The sequence below is a fragment of the Pleuronectes platessa genome, chromosome 5 (genome assembly GCF_947347685.1).
Source record: "Pleuronectes platessa chromosome 5, fPlePla1.1, whole genome shotgun sequence".
Classification (NCBI taxonomy): Eukaryota; Metazoa; Chordata; class Actinopteri; order Pleuronectiformes; family Pleuronectidae; genus Pleuronectes; species Pleuronectes platessa.
The window spans coordinates 29,040,319-29,067,759 of record NC_070630.1 but is presented as its reverse complement, the minus strand read 5'-3'; the positions used below and the strand labels follow the sequence as shown (position 1 = coordinate 29,067,759).

The following is a 27,441-nucleotide window of genomic DNA, read 5'->3' as shown; positions in this document are numbered from 1 at the left end:
GTCGCTCATCACTTCCACCTCACTAACAAAAACCTTGATGTCAGTGTCAGAAAGTTATGCTTCCTCTTCTCGTCGCTTGATGCCGTGACTCCGTCAGGACTCACGGTGGAAACCCATTGGTCAGCAGCATTATTTAATATACATGACGTGCTTTGCATTGACCATTTATGGTTGAAAGTGGGTTTGTGGAGGGAGGTCTTAAAGGCAGATCTATGTACAAACTTTTCCAGGTGGACTTTTGTAGGGTTGGTGATACGGGTATTGATTCTGGAGTAGACAGCATGAGACATGTATAAAAAAATCAGGAAATTTAGTTCATAATAGAGGGAGGGAGTATAGTGTATTCAGTCACTGGATTTCTAAACCAAGTTTTCATCAACCCTCGAATAACTGTCGCGTCATCAAAAGCCTTTTTCTGTTGTCATCGTTCACTGTGTGTGAGGAGCCGGGGGGACGTAAATAAACCAGCGTGGACTTCTTCTATATACCTTATGAGGTAGGCTTCTCTAAGCTCGACTTCCGTGGCACCATCTATTGTTCTGGCGGTGAATTGTTTTCGGAACAAAAAGGCTCGTAGAACTATAAATCACAAAGGGTCCGTCCGCTCCGTCCGTCCGTCCGTCCTTCCGCAACGGACTCGGAGAAGCATACTGAGGCCTTTAATGTAACAGCCCCCCCCCCCCCCCCGAACATGACGCAGAGTTTCTCTAATGATGGCACACGGCTCTTTATTGTTCACTTAATCTTAGCCGTAAATACACCATAAAACTGGAATGACATTAAGTATACGATATTTTAATCCATAAAACCAAACACAAACGTTAAAATACAATAAACAAACAAATCACCACAAGACATGTCTAATGCATTAACGTGACAGCGACTCCCGTTCCGCGCTACCTGCAGCAAAGTAAATGGGACCAGCTTCCTTATCTCGTTCCGCTGGCGAGGGGTGTTAAACTATAGTTTTTGAGAAATGCCGCACAGCCCGCGTCCGGTCGTTGTTCTTGCTCCTATCCTTGTGCCGGCGCTGTACGGCAGGTGTCTTATTGCACTGGTCCGCAAGCGAGGGATCTGGTGCGTCTTTTAACATGGTCCGCTCCTTAAACTGCAGGTATTTATGCGAGGGAAGTCGCTACGTGTAAAAAAAAAATAAGCCCAACACAAAATAACGGAATAAAACAGTATGCATAAATTGGCAGGTGTAGCAGTCAGTTACAGTAAAGGTGAATGCACGTACGAACAAGTTCTCCGTTTAGGATTACAGCTCCACAACACATCAAACAAATCGTATCGCATTTGTCGGTCCTGTAAGAACTTAATAACACGGTTGGAACGCGACATTTCTGTGTCCCATCTTCTTCGCGACCATCGGGGCCAGCTGATAGATTAAACTTTTTCCGAATCCCGTAGAAAGGACGGCAAAAACGTCTTTTCGATCTACAAATGCCTTGATCACGTTTCTCTGTTCCTCTTTCAAAATTAATGCGCTGTCGATGTCTCCAAAAACAGACTCAATGGCAGCATCTACACATCTCAGCTCTCCAGCGGCAGGCATGTTTGTGGAAAACAAAGTCAACCCAAGCGCTCTTTGATGAGGTAGTTGATTACGTTACCGTTGATCATCTGTCAATCATCGTATAAAGCCCGCCCTGACAATCTGATTGGTCCGGTCGATTTCAAACCGGGCATAATTTCTCCCCAACGGAGCGACTCCAGACCGAACTTCCCGACCTCAAATGTTGTGGGCGGGGCTAAGTTCGTCTGGCATCCAGGCTACGGGAGAGTGGCTTGATGGCTAAAAGCTCTGGCTCCTACTCTACTTTAAGAGACTTTAGGGATGACAAGTAGGCCTGAATTCTGGGAGCGGAGTGCTCTAGTGGGTTGATAAGGTACTAACAGCTCTTTAAGGTAAAAAGGCGTTATATTATTTAGGGCCTTGAAGGTGAGGAGGAGAATTTTAAATTCTATCCTAGATTTAACTGGAAGCCAGTGTAGCGATGCTAATACTGGAGAAATGTGCTCTCTTTTCTTGGTTCTCGTCAGGACACGTGCTGCGCGTGGAGCTGGTGGGAAAAAACTGCAAGACCTCAACTCTCTAGAAGAGCAGCACTGCTTAGCAGTAGCTGAACCGCAGCCGTTCAGATCTAATCTGTTAACCTAGGCGCAGAAATATAAAGCATGCTGTTCCGCATCCCTTCTGCAGCCAGTGTGCTAGGGGAGTGTTTAAATACAAGCCGTATGTTTACTGTGTATGCAACGCTTTACTTTCACTCCATGCAGGAGAACCTACAGTGCCTCCATGTAGATTTAATTTTTTCTCTATCACTAGAGCAGCTGTCATATGTATGTATATTTATAATAAGACGTTATGTTATTAAAGTAAACAAGTTATGACCTTGATCATTACAATAATCTAATTATACAAAGCCTAATGCTATAAATTGACCGCTACTTATCCATTGTCAAAAACCAACCTACATGCATGAATACAAACAAACAACAAACACTTAACAGATAAATTTCTATTATATTGAGCATGGAGATAGTGAACATAAATTACATTGAGCTTTAAAAACCTCTGTCCCTAGCGTGAGAGTGTTCTTTACAATGGGAGACAATGTTAGTACCAGCAGGGCCACCCTTTCTGCATACGATGTGGACAAGTAAATTGTTTTTAAAATAAAACAAATTTAAATGCATGGATTTATATTTGATAATTATAATTATACATGACAATAATGGTGGAGTTAATTTTCTACATGCTACACCTATATGGATATCTGTTTGACTTCTTTATTTATTGATCTCTTAACCAAGGTACATAATGGACCCCTAGTATCGTAACGAAAAATCTTGGTTTTATGACAGCACTTTTTCCCAGTGTTCATTAGCTTGATGGTTTTCCTTATACAATTCTTGCTCTTTTTGGCTGTCATTAACAGATATTGTTGATGTATATAATTTCTCATAATACTGTTGGAATGTCTTGTTATATCTTTTGCTGAGGGAACTAATTTATTACCCTGTTTGGTGGCAGGAATTATGTTTTGAGTTACCTGTCTTGGGGAAATCTTCCCAGTACCCAGACTGGGATTTTTGAAAGTGAGAGCCAGATTATATTTTAACATATTATTGCTTCCCTGTCCTTAGTCATCGAAGAGCCCTTGAGTCTACATTTGTCTAGAATAGGATAAATCATTTGTTTAAGTACCCTGCCAGTATTATTTGTCCCTCCATCTCCCCTAATACCTTTTACCTCATGGAAAAAATGGGGTCTCCTTGATCAGGTGCATAAAAGTCACATAATATCACCTGTAGGCCTTCTATTAATGCTTGCACAAATATCTTCCACCTTTCTCTTTAAACTTTTTAAGCAACACTACAATTATGTGGGTTTCCTGTATGAAACTATGTTTGCTTTATTAGTTTTCAAATATGACAACACCTTCTGTCTTTTGACTGGATTTCCACTTCCATTCATATTCCACGATATGTACTTAATACATTTCCTAATCCCAATTATAATTCAAATATTTCTGCATATCCATTTCTTTTACACAGTAATTGTTTAGATAAATCTGATCATAATGTCTATGCCACCCATACTTACCATTTGTTTAAAAATCATGTACACTGTCAGAATAGCCACAATAAATTGGAAATAGAAAGTTTCTAGTACGGAAAAACCAAACCAATAAGTAAACCAGACAATCCTGGAGCTGTCATTTGCAGCTTTAAAATGAGAAACAAAAATAAAACCTTATCCAGTCTACAGGTTACCGCTCTTCCCTCCTCCCTCGGTGGCAGCTTCGCCATGCTTATCTCCAATTTCATTACTACATAAATATATGCTCACCTCCCTCGTTGGATGTTCAATCTTCACTAAGTTTGTTCTCATTGACAAAATCAGGTTATCCCTTTCCACTTGAATCACAGTGTCGCCGGATAGGCTAGGGTGTATTTCTTGTTGAATTCCTGTAACTTGTGCTTCACAGAGGTGACAGCTTTCCTCTTCCCCGCCAACTCTTTTGCCATAATGGGAAACGCAGAATTTCGACATCATTTCAACTTGGCAAATTCTGCGAAGAAACTAATTTCCGGGTCTGCACGTGCCCCACGCTTTTCGCCGTACGCTTTACATACTAAGACTGCACCTATCGATTATTATTGAATAATCTAAAGATTATTCATATATATGATAAAATAATTCTGTTTACTGAATCAATTTATTTGTATAACAAGGTTTTGATTATTAAACAACTGTAAAGTCTTTGCATTTAGTTGCCTACGTAGTTGTACTTTTATTCAAGCAAATACAGCGTTCATACCAGAAACCTTACATTGTAGCTCCCCTGCAGTCATGCTGCCTGTGTCAACAATAGACACCCTATAAACAACTTTAAGATGTCAAAGGTCATCTTAAAGTGTTGCGTGGCATGTCGTGGTTCAAGCAGAGATGCCATGGAGACTCTTGAGTGTTCTTCAGCCTTGCCACTACGATGCTGGACCTCTACAAATCAATGGTAAGGACACTTGAGGTTCTCAGTAAGGCAGCAGTGTCCTCGTCTCTCACTTGTGTCTAGACACTGGAAAATCTTCAGTGGTCATGTTTTCATAAAATGGGCTTGCATGTAGAACCTGCTACAGCTGTACTATGTAACTGAAAAACAAATGAGGCCAAAACAGATGCAAGGTTTGCACAGGGAGGGAAAGGGGAAAAGCTCTTTGGCATACAGATGGAGATCTTGGTCATTTAGTGTCCACATCACCCCTCTAGAAATTGACTTCCATCTAGTATTAATGAATTGGTACCTTAACCAGAGCCCTCTGAGCTTAGCAGAAGATAGGCATGGAGACATTGCTTTGCCCTACATGTCTACGTCTAATAACTAGTGTTAGCAGCCACAGTCAGAAACAAAGTTCATGATGATTAATGAGAAAACAGTGATTTATTGCCTAAAATGGATTCTTAAAAACACTCGGTAGCAAATCAAACTATTTTCTGTCTCTTCAAATGTGGTGTTTAGTTGGAATGCAACCTGTATACTCTTTGGCCCCTATTGAACATAATCCAAATAATAAATTTGAACTTTGAATCAAGTCATGTTTATGCTCTCTCTCTTACCAACATGTCCTGTTTTTTTGACAAAATGTTGGAAATAATCTTAAAAAAAATTATGAACAATAGGCAAACTACAAGGGGTCACTACCTTTTATGATCATAAATGTTTTGCTCCATTGCCTCTGAAGTGCTTTGCCCTTGGTGAATTACAGTCAACCCCCCTGACATGCCGCTTATCCACTGCAACCACCAGCACTCCTTACTCTCAACTATCCCAAAGCTTTGGGTCTTTAAGGAATAACTCAATAGTGGGGAGCCAGGCCCCATGGCGGGACCTTCTCTTAGCATTAACATCAATTACCTGGCTTTGATTTAGTAAAGGCCTGACTTGCTGAGTGACTTGCTCCATTATCTTATCCAGGAACAGAGAGCCACTCCATCCCTCCTCCCTAATTCTCTATCTTATTTGCAATCTTGATTTCTCTATCTACTCTCCCTTATCCGCCGTTGGTCATACTCAACACCCCCTTGTGATGAAGAGGTCCGGTAAGGAATAACTGACAAGCAGCAGGCCATAAAGAGCATCAGCCCAAAGGCAAGTGGTCATGTGATGGGCAGAAAATATTTTTTTTGTCACATTACATTAATAACAAATGATTTGACTAAATGCAATTTTCCAATTCCAGTGTTTTACATTGCAACCTATTGTAATGTTAGTTTTAAAAGTTATACATACACTAAATGAAACCTGGCAGTGTCTTTTTCCTGGATAAGGTTAATATGTTCTTTGCCAGAGACTTTCCTATTGTACTCTGCCGAAGAGGTTGTCGGTGATCAAGAAACGTCGATCTGCATTATTTGGATGTTTAAAAGATAACAAGATACAAGATACATTTATCAATCCCACACACATGCACAGACACAGTCATGCAAATGGGGGGGAAATTTTCCACTGCTTTTGACCCATCTGGTGAACACAGCAGGACACACAGAGCAGTGGGCAGCCATGCACGGCGCCCGGGGAGCAGATGTTGGGGGAGGAAGGTGCCTTGCTCAGGAGCACTTAGACAGTGGGGTAGGGAGAGTCCTTTTGGATTTTTTTGTACAGATCCAGGTGTTGTCCATTAAGGTATGTTGTTTTTTTTGGGTTGTGACTCCGTGGAGTTGAACCAGAGACCATCCAGTCGGATTTTCTGCCCATAGTCCAATTTTTCTGCCACTAGTCCACCGCCTCTCCACAAGTGCGACAAGTGCGACTTTGAAGTTATTCTGCTCACCTTTTTGTTTGAATGACTAACAGCTGAACAGTTTATAACTTACCTAAAATGTATGACATCAGCTTCAGAACTGAAAAGCACTGTTTTGTGTTGTGCTCTACCATTTAGTTCTTTAAAGACTTGACAAAAGCTGCGATTAATGATTGTTTTCAATGAGATATAATCTACAAATTATTTTGTCATCATGCATCTATCATATCATTTATATCTGAAATTCCTAATTGCCATAATAGTTAGTTTTTCAAAGGCCAAGGCAAGGTAATCAAATTTCTGTTCAATCCAAAATGTAAAGAAAAAAGCTGACTTTACAATTACATATGACTAAGAAATGTAGAAAATCCTAACAAATGACAAGTGCAAACTGGGGAGGGGGTTGATATTGTGAACATGCATGTAATATGCCCTCATCTGCACCAAAATATAAAAAACAGTTATACTACAGAATTGTACAAGCATTCCAGGCTTATATTTTGCATCTGCCCTAACACTGAAGCTTTGGCAGTAATTATTTTGTAGCCGTGGGCCCTAATTCCCATAATTTATAGGTTGGGTTGATACGTTTGTACACAAGCAATTAAAATCATAATTTTATATCATGGATTCAACAAAATATTGGAAAAAAATTAGATTTTGTTGCATCGCAGCATTTCTTTAGATTTCTTAAGCTGCACATTCATGCTTCTAATCTTCTGCTGTTGTAGAACTATCGTACTGAAGGTAGGATGTATTGTCTGCCTGTGTCTGCAGGGTTACTCAAAAGGTAAGGCAGCAGATGTTGCAGCAGTTACAGTAAACATCACAGTCATACAGTGATGTTTGAAAAACATCACAATCAATCAATTCACAAATTGCAATTTGTCTCAGGGCTTTAACAAGGTGTGACATTTTCTGTTCTTTAATTCTAGTGCAGCTAGTTGGCATGCATTTGACTGCTCACCACTGTACCTTAAAAGTAGAAGTAAAATTACTGGTGTAAAAATGGAATCCGATAGAACATTAGTCAATTGATCCAAGCAAAAGTACCTGTTTCAGAGGTTTGTTGATTTAACCGTGGAATAATTTTGAAGTATGTTTTGCTGTGAAGTTGTAGTGGATAATATAGAGGTGATTGTGTTATTTATGAATCATTGTTATAAATAGGATAGACAAAATAATTGAAAGACCTGGACATAACAGTGGGTGTCATGACAGTGGGTGCAAATATTGTCGTTTCGATAATGGTCGAGCGAGAGAGACCTTAAATTTGATAGATTGTCTGCATCTAACATGTTGTTGAAGCTGAACTGTGTTAGCAACACTCAGTCTTTGTCTTTATCAGTTTATCTTCCATGTCAACACTTAGCAGCCTCTTGGGTCTTGATGGAGTTACCTAAAGTGATTCCCTACCTATTTGTTGTAGAGTGGTTATTTGGATACCGGCCCATCTCTCAAAAACCATCTCCACCAACCTCCTGAGATGACAAAACCAGCTCACTCTATTAATCATGCAGGAGGATATACTCATAGAGTGTAAAATTGAATTGCAAAGTAAATGGATTAGAGGAAATTGAATTGCAAGATTGAGGTATAGGGTCCGACAGGAAACATACGGATGGAGACGCTGGACTGCAGATGGTATATATAGACATTTGTGGGGAGAGGGAGCAACTTGAACATTGTGTGTATTATGTATTAGTTGTGTTTACATCCTCACCAATAGAACAAAAAGTGAATATCAACAGCTATCGATATTGATCAAAACGATTATCTTGTGCTGTTCAGAGGGGTGAACTTAGCTAATTTCAGAAAAAAACGCTCCAGTCAAGCAACTCCAATGGTCTTGCTTGTTGAATATTTATATTCACACAATGAATAATTTAACATTGGTATGACACAATGGTGGATTCCTTTTAAAATGCGCTAACCAATGGCTAATTAAGTGAAATGACAGGTTGATCAGTATTCATCTTCACTCTGACAACAAGAACCAAGAAGCTTGACTTGCTTTAACAAGTAATAACAATTTAACCTGGCTTGGTCACATTCTTTTGGCATGTCTGAAAATGGTTTGCCTTCAGAGTCCAGACCTGAAGGATGCGCCAGTCTGCTATAAGGTGGACCATCTTGCCATTAAATAATTGAAAGACCTGGACATGACAGTGATTACCAGTGTCCCTTTGTCACATGCAGTAACAACTACATGGTTAGGGTAAGGTTTTCTAAATTGATCCACTTGGGATTAAAATCTTGAATATTAGGTGTTCCAAACATATACTTCAGTAACCAAGCAAAAACTTGCAAATACATTGTCACCTTTGTCTTGTAAGGGTGGAGAGGTCTACAGACCAGGTCATCAAGCCTGTCAATGTGGAGGCCTTGTCCAAGTGGGTGGGGAAGATCCCAGCAGACGTGGTGATGGACATGGCCGTCATTGCACCAATGCTGTCCAGACTGGGCTACGATCCACACGCCAACCCTCCCAACTACGGCCGGCCTGACCCCAAGGTCCTGGACAACACCAGAAGGGTGAGTATTGGACGGATATGTTCAGTATTGCATTTTCAGTCAGTGTTCAAGGGACTTTAAGGATGATTTTAACTTCTAGAATCTGAAATACCAGTAATTCCACATATTTGGAAAAATTGACATATCTGCTCTCTTGCTGAGAACTGAATGAGAACATTATAACAACTTATACTATATGGAAAAATAGAAGCTGCAGTCAGCAGTTTGTTAGCAAAACAAAAAGCAGGCACCAATTGAAATAAATGGCCAAGAAATGTCCCATTACATGATCAAATCACAGCTTGTTATGTTCTTGAAGACGTCCATCAGCTACTATTCAAGTGATTCATATAGATTGGGACATTTTTATGACATTTACACTTGGTCACTTCAGGCTAGATTCACAAACCTCCAGAATGTGAATGCCTACTGACTGACAAAAGTGTATATATGATTTTATCATACAACATAATTGGGGGGGAGGGAAACAACAATGTGGGCCATCAGCATGGTAGATAAGGATGCCATTAGTGCTGCAATGATTCGGTTATGTGATCTAAACAATTTCTCAAAGCAAAGTTATGGCAGGCGGTGGCCATTACTTTAAGAGGTAAAACAATTAATCTATTCAACCACAACTAAAAGGGGACATATTATGCCCATTTTACCACAGTTGATATGGTTCCTTGGAGTCTTAATGAATACCACAAGGATCATTTAAAACAGCACCCTTTTTACCCTGTCTAAAACAGCCCTCCTCAGATTTACCTGTTTCGAGTGCCCCGCCCCCCTCACCCCCGGTGAGCCTGGCTGCGAGAGCCCCAGCGCAGCCCCGCAGTGGGAGCTTGAGCTGGCGCAGCAGCAGCATCCTTCCATACTGTTGAGTCAACGTTTAGAGGTGTCCCGGGGGTCCCTTGTTTATGCGACCACTTAAATGTCGGGTGGCAGCAGCAAGCTAATGCTGCGAGCCCGGCTAGCGTTAGCTCGCGAGCTAACCGGGCCGGTGGAGCCCGGTTAGCGCTAGCCCGCGAGCTAATGCTAGCGTCAGCTCACTTGTCCAAGGCCATGTAGCGAGACTCCCTACATGGGCATTGTGTGACTGACGTTTATTTCGGTCATAATCCCATTCGACGCACTCCAGCGTATCGTTTCTGAAATAGAGGAACCACAACAAATCGCGGGAGTTGTTTTTTCCCAGAGTTTTTGTAACGGTAGACATGCCAGATACCCAAATTAACGTGTAGGAGCACTACAAAAGTGGAATTTTCATAATATGTTCCCTTTAACTGAATGAGCATGCTGAGGGCATGTCACTAATGTCGGTGCAACCCCTGTCATCTGTCTCTCACATGGTCCTGAAACGTGAATCGTTACAAATGACAAGCATAGAAAAAATGCAATAAAAGTGGGAGAAGAAGTGACTGGGCGTTTCACACTTTATCTTCTAGGATATGATGTTGTTCAAAGCTGTGAAAAACATGGGATGTAAGACATAGGTGCACATGGCCATTTAAAATCAGAGTTTTAAATGTAATGTTTTTTTTTAAATGGTGCAAACAGTTGAGTACATAGGCTGGATGGGGCCCGAATATTCTCAACAGTGCATTTCAAAATTTTAACCATATAAACGGTTGATTTTATATATATCCGGTTTCCACTGTATTAGTCTGCCTTACCTGCACTGCATCAGCCACGGTCGAAGTCGTTGAAGATGGGGATCTCCTCAGCAGTGATTGTTAGTGGAATATGTGTGTTTAGTTTGCAGCAAGCAGGAGACCCTCTCTTAATATATATATAATTTTTAGCTTTGCTGAAACATCACCACTGCATCATCCTGCCTTTTCCGATCCAGCAGAGAGTGTCTTCTGGATCACATAAAGCTGTGACTCACATCAGCAGCATGACATATCACCCAGTGGCAAGAATCTGCGCACACAGAGAAACCTTAATAGCATAGGCAGGCTGGCAGTGGTGGGGGGAGGGGTGTCTCAGAATACCAGCAGTTGAACAACGCACAGTTAAAAAGAACATCAGCCACATCAGAATGTAATTTTTTTTCAGTCCTGATTTTGATGTACATATAAAGTTCTACTGTGTTTTGCATTATGTGAGTTTGCTAATGATGGCAAAAGTCTATGACAATGGTGCGCGTCAGATTTGCGTTATATCCAGTTTGGAGTTTTAGCCAAAATATTTTTCTAAAGCTTTTAGATGACTTTTCCATTTGTTTAAGCGGAATGACGGGTTGGGGGTGGGTGTAGAAGGAATTTGATGCAATTCATCATGTTTTCAAAACTGTTATGAGTCAAACGGAAAACCTTTGTGTGAGATGTGAGGGGAGAGGGAATTTCTATGGAAAAATATATCTGACCACAAATAGGGATGGAAACTACACAGAAGGTGGCAGAGGTACAAAATGTCCCCTCCAGGGCTTTTCATAAGATTTGGAATTCAAAGTGGAAGTAACTTGCACTGATGTTGCTGAGTTTACTTTACATCATTACATTAGATGTTAAAACTAAGAGTCAAATATAACTTCCTTTTGAAGGACAAGGCTTACATCGTCGTACTATGATCAATGTATTGATCAGTATTGGCTCTGTTCTATTGAATACTGATGCTCCCCATTTTGTGTGGATTTTAACTGAATGGAGAAAAAATTGTGCTCTGAAGTATTGTCAATAAAACTTGATTCTTGTCTGTTGATGTTTTGAATAGCTATATTTTAATCATTAGATCTAGCAGGGAAGTGATTAGGGTTAACACTTGCATCTAAGGCTAGATTTTATGAAGATGGTTGGGGGGGGGGGGGGGGGGGCATTACTGGTTACCCTTGGGTTAGTGTATTACGTTGGGTTTGCTACTAAACCTAGAAGCAAATAATAATAATATCCATTTCTTGAATCTTGAATCTTCATCTCTGTGTTTCCGGTAGGGAGCTAGATCAGGGGTATGTGTAGCCTAGCTTAAAATGTGCAGGTGGGGTATTAATACGTGCAGACTGGAGGAACCAGAGATGGAAACACTGACCCACTGGTTAGTGGATCGACTTACTGTACCTTCACCCATGTTGGGTGAAGGTTACCATTCTGTTGTTCATTCTTTGATGGGGTCTATAGATGGGACAGAAGTACTTGTGTAAAAAGTGTTGATTGGGGATGGGCCCAACTGCGATTTTACAACGGAACCATGAAAATGCACAACCCTATCAATCTGACGTAATGTGAATACAGAGTTGTAGTTGCACCTAACGACAGTACTCTTGACATACTGCTTAAAGTCATAGAAAAAAACTGTCGGTGAACAATAGCTCCATTGTGTTGAATTCACCCACTTAAAAAACCACAATGTCCCATTGTATGATGACTACAAAGAAGCAAATTTCCCAGAGGTTCGGACTGTTCTTTAAAACTTAGTCTGCACACTATATGTTACCCCTTTTCCTTCAAGGCTGCCCATATGTCAGTGTGTTAGTGACATATCAAATCCTCAGGCTGTTCTTTATATGTTATCAACATGTTGTCCAGGTTAATGCTTTTCATATGTGCCTGTGGTCCTGTTTGTGTACTTTGGAGACAGCCAATATCCATGTCTGTGCTCCTCCCCCCTCTGCCCTCTGAAATAATTCTACTCACAATAGACCGTACGCGTCTTGTTGACAGCATGTGCGTGCTGAAGCTCATTTGCACAGATTTATGCTGTGTACATATGCAGGTTATTAGTGGGACTTCCCTGCATCAAACACAGCTGCAGGGTTGATATTATTGTTTCTGTTCCCCTGGCTGGTGTTCCTGCATACGGAGGACCTCCTTCCTACCACATCCAACTGAAAAAATGTGTCTAAAAATTATCTTATAGGCAGTGTATATATACATGTTCATTTCTAAGAGCAACAATCTCAGAACCTTTTGAGCTGGCTCAGCAGTGTCTGAAGTTTGTCTTTATGAGGTAATTTACATTCAGGGTGGGGTACTGAAACTCAGGAGTATTGGGGTTAGTAGTCTGTTGCCATGAGTTTTCTCCCAGCTCCATCCAAATATTTACCTTCTGTTTCATCTCTTCAGCCCTGATTTCCCCACACAATATGCAGTGTGCATCTAGTTTAATACTTTGGAAGCAGTTTGTTGAACAGAGTGTTACGTAGTTTTGGGGAGTTTGACCTGGACAGACCAGCCTTATCTCAGTGGTACTATGTTATTTGTGTATTGTGAAGATACTGTGAAGACTCAGCTGGATTGAATTGAATCCATGTCAGCCCTTTTGCCAAAGCAGTAGGAGTGGATACATATGTTCCCATAAACCTTTGTCTTTAATTTAATTTAATACAAAACGTTTCCAACAATTTGGTAATGGACATCTATCGTTGGAGAAGCAGCCAGAACGTTTGCAGAAAATGTGTTCGTTCAATCTACTTGTTCAGCTACCCAGAAGGCAGCGTTAAAGCTATTTATGGCTGTCTTTCGTTGGTACCATTTCAAATTTCAATTTAAATAAGATAGATGTTTGTTTAGTCCTAGCCATGGACAAGGGCTGAGTTTGGTTTAGATTATTTTCAAATTTCATTCATTCATTCAGGAACGTTCTCTTTTGTTGTTTGACTGTGCAAATAGTCCGTCCATGGGGGGCTTTTTGCAAGTAAATATGTGATGTTCTGTGGTAAGATCTTCTGTGCACACAGCTAACATTGTGTTGATCTAACAGTCTCTGATCTTGCTTGGGTTTAGGTCGGTTGTGGTTACAGGACAGGTGGCAAGTTTACAAAACATTTTACATGAGCTAATTGGAGAAAATCTTGCACGTAACATCCTTATGTATATTTTCAACCAATGGTGAACACTTGGACCTCTGCTCTCTGTCCAGGCTTCATGTCTTTCTGTTGGTAGAGGTTGTTCTGTGTAAATTAGTCTAGTCAGGGCTGGCTTTTGGAACCGCAATCAATAGCTTTTAAGTGGCCTTGCAGTTGTTCTGATCCCTTGTGAGAAATGGATATTGGGATCAATAAGTTCTCAGTTTCTCCACAGTAACAATGATAATATGAGTAAGTAGTGAGGTTACAAACAAACGTGTGTATTCACGTCTGTGTGTGGACCTTTTTCTTTATATTGATACAAGGACAGTTAATGATGTGGAAGTTAATCATATCCTATTGTAGGGCTTCTCGATTATGGAAAAATCATAATCACGATTATTTTGGATAATATCGAAATCACGATTATTCAAACGATTATTATGTGCCCTTATTCTGACGTCTAAACTTTATTCTTTAAATGACTATAACCGGAAGTGTCCCTCACATCCGGTTCAGGTAAACACCGATGACGGCTGCGTGTCTTACTCCTCCGTGAAACCAGGATATCGGTGCCCGGTTATTCAAACCCTTAATGATGGCAACCCTAACACTCTCCAAAAAAAAAACTTTGTAACTGAGAACTTTGAAATTTCCTCTCATTGACCATCATCATTTAAAAATGCGGGCTGACCGGCGCGGGTCCGGTGTGAACAGCCAGGCGGGAGCGCGCTTGAGAATGGAAACGGCTCTTCGTCGGATTCTTTGAATCCGAAGTGTTCCCACACAAGATCATTTTTTCTACCCTTCTTGTCGATCAGACGGGGCTGTCCTTCCTCTGCCATATTCCACTCGCGCTCTTTTTTAAATACCGCTGAATTGGGCATTCGAAAAAAATGCCAAATAATCATTTCAACTTGATTATAGTAGTTTGGAGATCATTTGATCGAAATCACGATTGAAATTCGATTAATTGAGCAGCCCTATCCTTCATCAATGCCTTGCCACCATTTGGGTCTGATACCTCAAGAGAGATTAGTATTCATGAAAGCTTTGGTTGGATGAGGATAAAAAGAAGATTGTGATTTGCTCAAGAGAACTTTGAAATTGATAGCTGCATATTGCTCTATTTGCTAAAATTAACACAAAAATTGAGTTAAAGGGGACATATTATGAAAATTCCACTTTTGTAGTGCTTCTACACGTTAATTTGGGTATCTGGCATGTCTACCGTCCCAAAAACTCTGGAAAAAAACAACTCCCGTGATTTGTTATGGTTCTTCTATGTCAGAAACGATACGCCAGAGTGCGTCGAATGGGATTACGACCGAAATAAACGTCATAGTCACACCATGCCAATGTAGGCACTCTCGCTACATGGCCATGGACGAGTGAGCTAACGCTAGCGTTAGCTCGCTGCTGCTACCCGTCAGACATTTAAGTGGCCGCATAAACAAGGGACCCCCGGGACACCTCTAAACATTGACTCAACAGTGTGGAAGGATGCTGCTGCTGCGCCAGCTCAGGCTCCCACTGCTCCCACTGCTCCCACTGCGGGGCTGCGCTGGGGAGCTGGGGCTCTCGCAGCCAGGCTCACCGGGGGTGAGGGGGGCGGGGCACTCAAAACAGGTCAATCTGAGGAGGGCTGTTTTAGACAGGGTAAAAAGGCGCTGTTTAAAATTATCCTAGTGGTATTTTGGCCAAAATATGTTACAGACATTTCATTAAGACCCCAAGGAACCACATCAACTCTGGTAAAATGGACATAATATTTCCCCTCTAATGTTTGTGATCCATGGAGAATCCTGGTGCATGCACACAGATTTATAGTTAAGGTACTGTATTGACTTTGTTTCATTCATCTTAAATTTGAGGTGATGACTTAAGTTTTTGACGTACAGTAGGTACAAGTGTCTGTGAGTCCCTTCCTATACAACAAGAGAGAGTCTGCTGAACAAAATATGAGTGGTTAAGACACAAGCATATTTTTTATTTACGGTAATTGTATTCCTGAAAAGTTTCCCTTTAGAGAGGGTGGAAGTTGAAAATGTTTTTCCTGCCAACTGTAACTCAACATGTAGCTTTTCAAATACTTTACCATGTTTAACCCCCTGTGACCAGGGGCTTAGTCACAGGGAGCCCAAGCCATTATACTGAAGCTGAAACTCTGCAGGGTTAAGTTTGGCACTTGCACACAGGACTGACCTGCTGTGGGTACCAGCATGCACCTTGGCTGACCTGACAATGCTGGTCCCTCCCTAACTCAACTTTGCCTGGCTTTGCCTGGACATGTTGAGGCAACCTCACAGGGTTTCTGCTCAACTAGTCATCCTCTGATGACAGTCCAGCACGTTCAGTGACTTGTTCGAACATGTCTGTCTCAGTCCTATATAAAAAAGGTCAAAATAGACTAACAAACAAAGCATTAAACAGACGAGGAAATAATTATTTACCCCCCCAAAAAATACTGTTGCAATCATGTGTATTATTTGATTGGTTGAGGACCTGAAAAAGTGACAACATCTTTAATAATCGATCCGTGATTTGCTTTGTAAAAAGGATTTGCTGCTGTACGATGTTTTAGACTACATATTATTCTTAATTATTGGACAAAGTCTGATCTTTGATCATAACAGTTTGAGTTGAGTCAAATCAATCACCCTTAAAACCAACATCTTCAGGAACTTGTCTTGAATGAATAACAGTCAACACAGCATACTACTACAACAAATAATGATTTCAAAATATTGCATTAAAACACACAAAACAACATAAATATATATTTGTATCCAAGAAAAAAAAGACAAATGACCTGAAGATATTAAAAATGCAAAGAGAACATTAGGGTGAATACAAAAGAACTGACCCAGCTAACCCTAACCCATTATTTAGAGGAAGAGTCGGATGAGCAGTAGAGTGCTGCTTGGAGTTGCTTCATCTAAATTCAAGAGGTCAGCTGGCTGTCTATGCTCCGGAAGGATGACGGTAAAAAGGTACACAGCATTTCAGTGAGTCAACTGACTCACCAGCCAGTCCTGTGTTAGTAATCAGAGGACCCTCTTTACAGACTGACCATATTGTAATCCTTCACCAGATGATTAGTCTGCTTTTCATAACCATTTTTTAAAGATCACTCTGAGCTTACAGAGCTTGAGGTCAGAAGATTGCTTCAGGTTAATACAGTTTCCCAATTGTGCAGACATGACACTGGGCCTGTCCAAGAGCCCTGGGCCTCCATCTCCATCTGTTTTCTCTCTGAAGTACAGTTCGATCTGTCCCCTGCAAAGGACACAAACCATGCCTTATCTTCACTTGAATGATAAACATGTGACCTAGTGTGCAACCAGAGGTCAATGTGCTCCACTTCTCCTGTGTGTGTACATTTGCATTTGTATCAGAGGAGAATATGTGGATAGGCCTGGAGCAGTCAGGCCTGGATCCCCTGTATATTGAGGAAGGCTGCAAAGCGGGGAAATCAGAAACATGCGTTTGCCTGGCTGTCTCTGCTTCTGGAACTCATTTCCGATTATACTCAGTGTCTGGCCCTGTTTCAAAATCAGCTAAACACGAAGGCACATTGGGTGGTTTAAAAACAAGTTATTTGTTTTGGAGAAGTTTTAATCACTGGCGCCTAGAAAGAGAGCACAGGACTTTAGACCACTTCTTCATCTCCATGGAGCTCCAACACAGGCTCACATTAAATATTTCCATTGATTACATCACTCTCGTACTACTCTCTGTCTATTAGCTCTATAATAGAAACCTATTGTTGATGAAAGAATATAAATGAAACATTCATATCAAGACTGTCTGGATGTTTGACTTTAAAGTGAGATAACAGAAACTTTCAGCTGATCTTAGACCCTGTGTTTTATCTGCATCACTGGTCACCAACCTTTTCAAGTCCAAGATAACTTTAATTTCAAAATGTAAGCCGAGATCTACCACCCTGATGTCTTCGAAAAAACCCACTTATTTTCTGTTAAAGGCTGAATGTACAAGCATATATACACACAAATAAATGCAGTTGTGCAACTTTATCTATTCAATGCACAATATTCACAATAATATCAATTTGTATTTATAGCATCTGTTCAATGCAGAATATTTAGCCTCAGTTCAACAATATGTTTTGTAGAGGAGCTGCTACTGCAGCTCAACGATTTTACATATAGGCTTTGCCTTGTATTCTGCCATAACGATGACTCTTTCCTTGTATAAAAGTAGCCCTGTGTACTCAAGCAAATACTAGTACTATACGGTAATCATCTTCCGCTCTTTCAAATATAAGGGGAAAAAATCGTTGTTTGCAAAAGAATGGATTCCTTCCACAGAAACGCTGGAGTGCTTCTATTTTGAAACAGACACAAAGTTTTTTGCAAACGTATGTTTGTGACATAAATTCATCAGATAAACATTAAAACTCTAGTGAAAATGTATTTCTCTGTTTATTCTGCAGTGAAACACAATGTTTATCTGACTATGTTTATCTGACTATGTCACAAACAACACTTCTCAAACCAGTTTCAAAGTAAAAGCACTCCAGCGTTTCACTTTCTGAATCCATTAATTTGTTCTTACGGGGCTGTGATTGTTAACGCAAGAACGGAAGATGCACGCCTTCATACAGTAGAGCCCTGACATTAATTAAGTACATCATTCGACTTGTATTGAAGAAAATGCATTAGATAAACCAGAAGCTCCGCCGCCAGTAGCTGACACACAGCTGACCTGTGGTGCAACTGCAGCTTGTGAGTCCAGAGAGTTCAGGGATCGATGGTGAACATTTTAGGGATCGACCACTGTCATAGATCTTGCCTGTGATAGGCTTTGTTATATTAAGTGGAGCAAGTTAATGGTTAGTCTGAGGGCAAGTCAAAGCAGCGCAAAGACAAAGAGTCTTTGTTTTTTTAGTTGTCTTCTGCTGCTTTCTTTTGTCATATAGACCTCTTTAAGATGAGTGAAGTGTTGAGGCTGAATACAGATACATCTATGTTGCACTCAAAACATCCATGGACTAGTGCAGCCTATGAGCATTTGAAGAGCCACTTCATTACCCTAGCACTTATTAAGGTTTTCCACCTGCTAAACCGGAAATATGCATTGTTTCAGGGACAGAGACGTGTTTGTTGGCTCTAAAACTGTTCTAAAACATTCATGCCTTTCTGCTTAAAAGACAAACATTTCCCACATAATCACTACGTACAGTGTTGAAGGGAGAATAGTCTTGGAGGGTGTCAAATAAGGCCATTAGTACTTTTCTAGGAAACCCTCCCTTCAAAGCTTTTGGACAGAAAATCTATCAACAGGAAAGGCACAATATGAACACAAAGCACAATCTTTTCTTTAGCCTGATTATGCTGCTGAAACTGAAAGGTTTTTCTGCACGAAGGCAAACTATCCCCACAGCTTGGCAGCGCTTGCTCACTCCTGTTCCCTTCAGTAGTAAATGGTAAATGGTCTGTATTAATGCAGCGCTTTTCTAGTGTTGGTGACCACTCAATGCACTTTACATTACAGTTTTTGCCATTTACACAGACATTATGGGTCCATTGGCATGCAGATGGGAAAGACTGGGATGGAACCGCCGACCTTCTGGTTGGAGGATTATCGGTCTACCTCAGCCACAGCCGCTACTACTACTGTTGTAGCACAGTAGTAACTGAGCTTCTGTCCAGCATTACACTGCTGTTACTCATTGTCCAGCCTTTCTTCCACATTCCTCTTCTCTGGCTTGCAGATTATGCTACAGTGATGTTTTCATTCGAAGATAGTGGTGAGTTCCTGTCCATATAAAAAGTCTCTAAAAAAATAGTTCCAACACTCACAAACTAAAAGTCTCTCTGTGTACAGGGGAGCACAGTGCAACCAAGTAACCTCTAGGATATTGACCTCCACTCCCCCTCTCTCTTGATGTGGCCTTTTTAAAACACTCAGTCAGCCTCCTGCCAGCAAACTGTCACTATCTCAGGCTGATCTCGTGTCAGCAACCTGGAGGGAAACTATAGCCCTTTTACACAGCCTGTTCAAGGCAGGAATGTGGATCCTTCATACCGCCCCATCCTTTGTATAACAGGTACAAATATGGCATGCGGATGCCTGTATGCTGGCAGTGGAGATAGACAGAGGGCAGGATCGATGTCTGTGTTATGTCACACTGGAGGCTTTGTTAGGTTCAGTGTAAACAAGCTAAGACCAAGCAACATATGTCTGTATTTAGGCCTGTTTTACACTAGGAGCTGTGTGAAGTTCCCTTCACGTGTCCAGCAGTTTCAAGCTTTTCTCTTGCAAATGTTTACCTCACACAACAGAGTGTCACTACAAGTTAAATACATGTCGCACTGTGTTGGACTCAAAGCTGTGAATTATGCTGTTTTACATATATCTAATTTACCACAGGGTTTCCATGGCTCCTTAAATGCTCCTAAATTAAAACCAATGAAACTAAAGGGATAGTTCACAAAAAAATGAAACTTCACACATTATCTACTCATCACTATGCTGATGGAGAGATGGGTGAAGTATTGAAGAGTCCACAAAACCCTTTTGGAGTCTCAGGGGTAAACTTTGTTGCAACCAAATCCATACAATTGAAGTGCAGGGTGCTTGTTAGCATCTCTACATACCCTATCTTTAGGCTTATAACGTGGTGGTGGGTAGATGAGCGAATTTTCATTTTAGCGTTAACTATCCCTTTAAATTACTTTTTTTTTTTAAGGTCTTAAAAAGCATTAAATTGACTGAAGAATGGTGCAAGAACCCTGTTCCAAGTGATTAATACAAAATAATCCAGTAAATCTTCACCATGGTAATCCAGATGATGATTTCATGCAGATTTAATACATTTGTCGAGTTCTAAACCTGGTCCTTTGTTTTCCCAGGTTTTTAAAGGTGAATTTCAGCTACCAGATTTCCTAAAAGAACAATCACAACAGGTACAGTAACATTTCTGCCTGTCGCTGAGGTGTTTTTTTTCTTTCTAAATCAGCTTTCTTCAGTGTCTGATTTACGTAAAACTAGTGTAGGGGAGAGCGGAGTAATGTGGGACATCGGGTAATGTGAGACACCCCATGTATCTAGGCAACAGAATACATTTGTGGTCATTTGACCATTATGTTTTCAACCCCCTCCCATTCCCCCCTTGCCATGAAGGAGAAGTTGGTGCAGGTGCTGTGGAAAGTATGTTTTTTCACAAAAATTTGTTTTTTTGCATGTAAAAGTAAATTTTCTTGCTTTTAACTTAATCAACTGTTGTGTCAAAACAAATTGAATCAGGTAGAAAAACTTACATCATACATGTTGGTGAACTTCCAACATATCAAAACCATGTGATTGATGCTAGCTGAAGATTAGCCTGAATTGCTAAGAGATGTTGTTTTTTCTAAAACGGTGGCTGTGGGGTAAAGTGGGACAAATGCTGTGGGGTAAAGTGAGACACTGTCTCACTTACCCCACCATGAAGCACAAGTTAAGTTTAGTCTTAAACATATTTTAGTGTTATATTACATTATATATGTTTTATTTTTTATGTCATAAACATTGTAGAAAAGCCATCATGCCAAGAACATATACACCAGGAAGACAACCTGGGGCCAAACACCCCTCGCAGAGATGGAGAGTGCAGCCGCTGAGGTCATGCAAGGAAAGAAGTCCTTAAGAAAAGCTGGAAGGGATAGAAATATTGATAAGACAACCCTCAAAGAGTCATGAAGAAAAAAGAGAAAGGGAAAGTAAAATCAGTAGCCTGGGGTGCAGTAGCTGAGGTAAAGAGAATATTCACAGATAAGATGGAGGAGGAGCTTGCCAAACACTTGAAACAACTAGCTGACCAGTTCCATGGCCTTGCTCCAGTTAAGTGTTGTGAACTGGCATTTGAATACGCAGAGAAAAACAATATCCCTGTCCCTGCCAATTGGACAGAGAAACAATGTGCAGGTAAGCTAGGGTGTGCAAGAGATCACATGAGTCATAATAATCATAAATGTGCTTAATTGACCAATCCCCATGATTCTGTGACTAGTCCGATATTAGTTTTGGAATGTGTGGTTGTCAGGATTTTAACTATTACAACATGTGTTGTTATGGTAGTTTTAGTGGAAAAGTAAGTGGAAAAAGTAAGTGGATCACTTTACCGCGTAGCTGTAGCTTGTTAGACTCCTTGTGACGTTACCTTTTTGTCTCTCAGATCAAGAGTCTGATATTGGCTTAAGAGTATGTCTGCTGTCTTCAGGTTGCATATACATTTTTTTTTTTAACACTGTCGATCTCTTTGTTCACGGAATGAGTGAAAAATACAATTTATATGCTGAAAATAGTGAGTCAGCTGTCTGGACATCAGTTTATCCGTCACTCTGAGCACTGGTAATGTAACCTATGCTGTCTGTTTCTCCACACAGATCCAGAAGTCTGCAGAAAGACCCAACCCCAGTTAGAGCTGAAGGAGTGCATCCCCTCAACACACAGGTACTACACAGGGTTGGAGCTTACTCCGGACCCAGATATCATACCAAACTCCAAACTACTCATCAACAACTCTCTGTTGACTAAGATATTAAATCAATAAGTGTTATTGTTAAAAGCATTTCTCCATGCAATAATAAGAATTGTTTGTGTAACGGTACACATTTTAAGAGTTCAATATAGTGTTCTATATGCTTTCCTGAACACCAATAGATAAATATCTATCAACATATATTTCCTGGTTTCCTCCTGCTTAACAATAACACTTTTGTTTAATACTTACACAACATTTGCATATGGTTTGTAAGAATGTCATTTTAGATTTGGGGGCCTCATTTAAAACTGTTGCCTGATTTCTAAAAAGGGACATTTCCTTCAGGTTTGTATGCGTATGGTTTTATAAATCTGAATGTTTCTAAATACTTAAAGTCTACGTACGCCATTTTCGGATTTGGTGCACAGGTAGACTTTTAGTATGAATCCAACACACTCTTTTATAAATGAGGCCCCAGATCACTTTGACTGCATGCAGAGGTGGTCTGGGAAGAATGACGCCACAATGTTTTAGCTGTGTGAAGTTTTGTCTTCTGCTATTGTCCTTGTCACGAATGGTAGCATTAGGCGGTACCTCCAGCCCAATAAAGTTTCAAAGGTAGTCCAGCTCCTCCAGGATGGCACATCCATACATGCAATCGATCGAAGGTTTGCTGTGTCTCCCAGTACAGTCTCAAAAGCATGGAGGAGGTACCAGGAGACCGGCTGTGACAAGAGGAGAGCTGGACATCAATCAATCAATCAAATTTTATTTGTATAGCCCGTATTCACAAATTACAATTCATCTCATAGGGCTTTAACAGGGTGTGACATCCTCTGTCCTTAACCCTCAGCAAGAGTTAGGAAAAACTACTAAAAAACCTTTTAACAGGGTAAAAATACGTAGAAACCTCAGAGAGAGCCACATGTGAGGGATCCCTCTCCCAGGACGGACAGAAATGCAATAGATGCCACGTGCAGGAAAACATCATCAAGATGTCTTCAAGATTAAAGATTAAAGTCTCTAGCAGCATTTGATGAAGGTAGACATCCCGAAGGACAACCCACGATCCACCATCCAGACCAGACGCCACTCCAGTCTTCAGTTACCGTCCACCGCCGCCCACCAGGACCCATCACGAGCCACCACCGCGGCCCTGGTCCACCGCCCGTGCCCAATGCCAACGCGACACAGGGTCCACCACCAGCACCACGATCAGCCCACATAACTCAGAATCCGCCACACTGGATCCAACACTGCGACCCCCGGTGCGGGATCCACAAACCGCAATCCATGGTGCGGCCACAGAGGCCCTGTATCTGCGGGTGATAAAGCAAAGGGATTCCGGGGAAGGGGGATAGGGATGGAGAAGAGGAAAGAGAAGCTGGAAAGAGAAGCTCCGTGTGTCATGTGTCATAAAATAGAAAAAGTTACGTTCTTCCGCACTAATTAGCTCTAACTATAAGCTTTATCAAAACGGAAGGTTTTGAGCCTACTCTTAAATGAAAAGATGGTATCTGCCTCCCGAACTGAAAGTGGTAGATGATTCCACAGCCGAGGGGCTTGATGGCTGAAAGCTCTGGCTCCTACTCTACTTTTAGAGACTTTAGGGACAACAAGTAGGCTTGAATTCTGGGAGCGGAGTGCATGGCTGTAGATAGTTACTAACCCAGCCACAGGACCGGTATATGCTTCTTTGTGCAAGGATGATCAGGAGGAGCACTGCCAGAGCCCTACACAATGAAGTCCAGCAGGCTACTGGTGTGCATTTTTCTAACCAAACTGTCAGAACAGACTTCATGAGGGTGTCATTAGGGCCAGATCACCTCTATTGGGACCTGCGCTCACAGCCCAGCACCGTGCAGCTCGATTGGCATTTGCCAAAGGAAACCAGAATTGGCAGGTTTGCCACTGGCGCTACGTTCTCTTCGCAGATAAGAAGAGGTTCAGACTGAGCAGACGGTGTGGTGAACGTTGTGCTGCCTGTAACATCATCCAGCATGATCGGTTTGGCGGTGGGTCACTGATACTGATCTGGGAAGGCATATCCTTGGAGGGTCGCATAGATCTTCATGTCATAGCCAACAGCACCCTGAGTGCTGTTAGGTACTGGGTTGAAACTCACAGAGTGATTGTAAGACCTTACTCTGGTGCAGTGGGCCCTGGGTTCCTCATGGTGCAGGACACTGCCCAGCCTCATGTGGCCAGATTGTCTTGGCAGATCCAGAAATGACGAAGGCATTGATGCCATTGACTGACCCTCATGTTCCCCAGGCCTGAATCCAATTGAGAACATCTGGGACATTATGTATCAGTGTGTACGCCGCTGCCAAGTACTGCCACAGACTGTCCAGGAGCTCAATGATGCCTTGATCCAGATCTGGGACGAGAGCCCCAAGAGCACGCCGAGATGATGGATTGCATACAGGCACGTGGTGGCCATTACCACCACTGAGTTGCAGTGTTTTGTTTTTGATGAAGATGGATCAGCCTGTGATTTCAAATTCTCACTTTGACGTCGATGTGATTTTGCATCCAGCCCTCAAGGGGTTAATGATTTTGGTTTCCATTGGAACTCCTCACGTTATTTTGTTCCCAATGAATTAAACAATGTACATCAGTGTTCATCATGAATATTTTGTTCATTAAGATCCTATGTGTGATTTAATTGTACCCTTCACTTTTTTTGAGCAGTGTATATTGACTTTATTGTCAGTCTGTGGACGGAGTTGGACATTTGTCTACTTCCTCATATAAACTACATCAGTGGTTGGTAGCTGGGTCAGACTGGTCACCAGATCATTTGGTGCATTTGATTATTTTTATTTCAACATATTGGACTTGCACTGGTATTTTGGAGTAAACAGAAGCTGATCCTCATCGACAACATTATTATATTTATATTATATATAGAGCTGAATAACAGAGCTTTATTTTGAAAAGTCGTGAACTTTGGTCTGAAGATTGTGATTCCGCAATACTTAATTGTGAGGAATATAAAAAAAAGATACAATAATGTAATTATTTAACCAGTATATACAGTTTAAAGACAGGATTAAATAAACAAGGTACATGGAGTAGGGTCACTACACAGAAACATATGACAAAGAAAGAAAACACATTGCAAAGGACAATATGAAAACCTATAAGTGTCCTTCCGGTACTTTCTTCTCTACACATCAACTCCTAAACATGTAAAAATACCCAAATTTACACAAAATAATGGATGCCCCACAGTTCACAAAGCTATCATTTTAGGGATGGGCATAATTAATCGACGATCGATTAATTGATCATTAAGAATTTCGTCGATGAAAACTATTGGATGTTCGTTATCTGGCAGGAGATCGGAATATCCGAGTTGCCTTGAACGCATCACAGCGAGGATGTTAGCAGCTGGAGGAAGCAGCCCGAAGCTAGCCTCCGCTGCTCGGCTTCATGTCCGCACACGGACCGTCAGTCCACGCGGAGGGGAACTCGGACAGACCCGGGTCTGGGTGAAGGGTTCCGGGAGTGAGGGCGTGACAACAAGCGGACTGAGAGATCGAGAACAGTCAAATCGAGCTAGCTCTCAGCGGCTAGCTGCTGCTCTCTCATCGGGGCTCAAGAGTACAGCAACGCATATTTTCAAGTGTAACCATTGAACTGATCCCGTTTAAATGCCACAAAAGTTGTTAATCTTGTAATAAAGATCTCAATGAGGAAACATGCTGTGTTTTTTCTATTTTCACTGCATTTTAATATAACCTATAGATAGTGAATTTTAATATAAAAAAATTAATGATTACTCGAAAGTCGATCGTTAATTCTCCCGATGATCGATTAAGACAATTTAATCGAATGCCCATCCCTAGTTAATTTACGCTGAGTTTTAAATAATTCATATGCTTTTAAAGAAATACGCTCAAAATATGAGCAGGCATACTTGGGTTTGTGTCCTTTAAGGTATACTTTATGCCAGAAATCTATACTTAGATTTCGCAAAATGTTCGGTCATGGAAATTTGGTTTAAATTATTGAAAAGTCATGGAAATCCATAGGTAAAAGTGTGTATGAACCCTGGATGAATATAATTATCAAAGTAAAGTTCATTTTTAATTATGTTACACCTGCACAATAGACTGAAAATAAAAAGCCCTGCACACAACGTCCAGCACACAAATTAAAAATAAAAGTGACCGGATATTGTAGAACTGTTTGGGGAGGACTCACTAATGACAAACAATAATTCTGAAGTAGCTCTTTCTAGCAAACAGGTATGTGGACAACGGACACTGCACTAGTAGATATGATTCTGGAATAAAAAAATTCCACTCATATGAGGTAACTATAATTTGTTTCACATCAGGGAGTTAATGAAAGCCAGTCAATTGACTATTTTCTGCTTTGAATTTGTATTTAGAAAAAACATAAATCCCCAAAAAAGAAGACTTTGCTTAAGTTTTAGGGTTATGTAACTGACATTCTGTCCTCATATTTCAGTATGGGAGAACAGACCATGGACGCCATCTCACCCATCTCACCATCTGGGTTGGGTCTCGCATTTCAAGGATCACATGACCAAAGTTGGACTTTCTCCTACACCAATAATCGTCTGTGGAGAACTCTTGGCCTTCAATATATACTACACGTTCTCACAGCCACAGAATGTCTGCTGATCGTTAATTTGGTGTCACATCACACACAGATTTTTAGAAGTGATCTCTGGCTATTTAGAAAAGATACTGCAGTGAACTGAAATAAAGTATTTATGAATGAAAAATTTGCTTTGGAAGATGCAATACCTTTTTTAATGTTCAATGGTTTTTTTTTCATGCCTTTGTATTGTGCAATGTCATGCTGATCAGATATCAACCTTGATAAATAGTGCTTTTTTTTAAGCTTGGCTTCTGTCTCTTTTTTTCTTCAGGAAGAAAGTTAACATTTAACCTTATTAAGAAAAGTGATGGGAAGTGTAACTCAATATTGAATTGTAATATAAAATTTAAGGTGATTTTGTTTTTCTTCTTTTTCTGTTTTTCTTTTTCGGTTAACACCAGGGGACTAATTTAAAAACCAGCATGGAACAGCTGGAATAAAATGGAGTCAGCTGTTCCATCTGATTCAGATGGAACAGCTTGTGGTGCCCACACTTTATAGGCATCTGAGCTACTTTTGAAAAGACCAGCTCAACATGATCTACAAACCAAATAAAACATATTGGCATTGCTGCCAACACAAAAATGTACAGCACCAACAGTTCGGAGAACCATAAATGAAAAAGAGTCCATCCGATCCGTCCGTAACGGACTCGGAGTACCGTCCTGGGAGAGGGATCCCTCACATGTGGCTCTCT

General features: G+C 40.9%; 1 protein-coding gene across 3 annotated transcripts in view; it reads left to right on the top strand.

Annotated features, from left to right (window-relative positions):
- tpst1 (tyrosylprotein sulfotransferase 1) overlaps positions 1–26,986 on the top strand; it is a 48,462-nt gene extending 21,476 nt beyond the window's left edge. For 2 of the 3 annotated variants that reach the window (XM_053422169.1, XM_053422168.1), the window contains exons 4-7: positions 8,649–8,847; positions 20,494–20,547; positions 22,009–22,075; positions 26,589–26,986. In XM_053422169.1, the coding sequence (XP_053278144.1) occupies positions 8,649–8,847; positions 20,494–20,547; positions 22,009–22,044 (289 nt within the window). In that variant the 3' untranslated portion in view covers positions 22,045–22,075; positions 26,589–26,986. The remainder of the gene's footprint in view (positions 1–8,648; positions 8,848–20,493; positions 20,548–22,008; positions 22,076–26,588) is intronic. The other variant, XM_053422170.1, reaches the window with a different exon arrangement.
- Positions 26,987–27,441: the final 455 nt, after the last annotated feature.